The 1,650-nt window shown below is 33.6% G+C and overlaps 1 protein-coding gene across 1 annotated transcript in view; it reads right to left on the minus strand.

The window, feature by feature from the left end:
- hdc (histidine decarboxylase) overlaps positions 1-1,142 on the minus strand; it is a 16,681-nt gene extending 15,539 nt beyond the window's left edge. The window contains exon 1 of the mRNA XM_034305412.2: positions 1,064-1,142. Coding sequence (XP_034161303.1) covers positions 1,064-1,091 — 28 coding nt within the window. The 5' untranslated portion in view covers positions 1,092-1,142. The remainder of the gene's footprint in view (positions 1-1,063) is intronic.
- Between the last annotated feature and the right edge of the window lie 508 nt (positions 1,143-1,650).

Genomic DNA, 1,650 nt, shown 5'->3' on the forward strand with positions numbered 1-1,650 from the left:
GTTTTTTGTAAAGTTTATGAAATACTAAGAATTTCACGTTAGTTAATTATTTTAAGGTAAAACATCACAGAAACCTAGATAAAGATTAAACACAGTTATAGTGTTATTAAAATATTTTAAATGAAAGTTTAAATCCGTATTCTTTTCTTATTATTATTATTGTTATCAAGTTAGTAGAATAATTATTTAATTCATATATTAAATGCATATATTTATATTTTTTTAATTATATTTATTATAGATATACAACCATACCATTTTTATAGCTATTTTAAAATAATTAAATTATTATTTCAGGAGTGTTTGTAAACAGGAAATTAGTTCAAATTTCATTTTTTAGATGATGATAAAGACTAAACTATAATTAATGTTTAATGCATAACATCATTTTTAAAAAAAATAATAATTATGAAAATGTGTAATAGGTAATTATTCAAAAAGAATCATTATTTTTATGCTTAATTTTTTTTTATATTAAAACTTAATATACGGTACTGTGCAAAAGTCTTGGCACCCCCTTTTTTTTAGTATAAACTTTGTTATAGATGTTTATTTTCTGACTTCTACATTATTGATTCAGTACAAAACCATTTTAGATTCCAAACATTAGTTTTCCAGCACAAAATGAAATGTTCCAGAAAAATGTTTGTATGTCAGTAAAGAAAGCAGCAGATTCCATAAGAGACACTTTTCAGATAAAAACATAATGAAGGCTGCTGGGTTTCGCTGCAGAAATAAGAAGCGAGTCGACAGTCAAAGTCTCCAGAAGAACTGTGGCTGCTTCTGCAAGATGCTCAGTAACACTTCCAGCTCATTTCCTTATAAAACTGCACACACTGCACCTCAGATACTGCTTTATTTATTTAAAGTGAAGGATCGTCACATTAAATACTGACTTTGTTTCATTTATTACTGTTTACTGCTCCTTATAGGATTTTTTTAATGTAGAGACATTTAATTTCATTATTTTTGAAGGCATCTTTACTCTACAGCATTTCTTTACATCTGCCTAAGACTTTTGCACAGAGCTGTATATCGAGCATTGTGTGTGTGTGTGTGTTACCTCTGCGTGTGTATTCCTCCGCCTGCATAATCCGTCGCTCTTTCAGTGTCTGGATGAATTGCTGGATGTGTGTGTGAGAGTGTGCGTGAGGATGTTATATATAGTGACCCCAGACCACTTCTCACACGCACACACACAAACACACACACTCTCTTACACACACACAGACACAGACACAAACAAGTCTGCTGGTGACGTGAAGCCACGTTTATTCTGTGATCCACCTGTTTGATGAGGATGATGAGGTTTCTTTCCTTTAAACAGAAGATGAATACGCTGTGTTTGACGACACACACTGCAGTGGACGAGGTGTACACACCCTGTGGGAAAACATCATGTGTGCAGGACAACATTAGAATAACACACACGTACGACTGCGTGTGAAAAAAAAATGCTGAAATTTTCCCCAAACGCGTCCTAAATTTCCCATCAACACAAGAGAGACGTTGGCGTTACCCACAATCCCGCTGGGCCTGCGTCAGATCGCTGTTCCTTCTTTAACACTCATATGTGTGTTCATCATGTACCAGATGTTGTTGCCATGGTTACATTTAGCACACTTGTATAACATAACCTGACAGGTAGCA

Source organism: Pangasianodon hypophthalmus, chromosome 6 (genome assembly GCF_027358585.1).
Source record: "Pangasianodon hypophthalmus isolate fPanHyp1 chromosome 6, fPanHyp1.pri, whole genome shotgun sequence".
NCBI classification, from domain to species: domain Eukaryota; kingdom Metazoa; phylum Chordata; class Actinopteri; order Siluriformes; family Pangasiidae; genus Pangasianodon; species Pangasianodon hypophthalmus.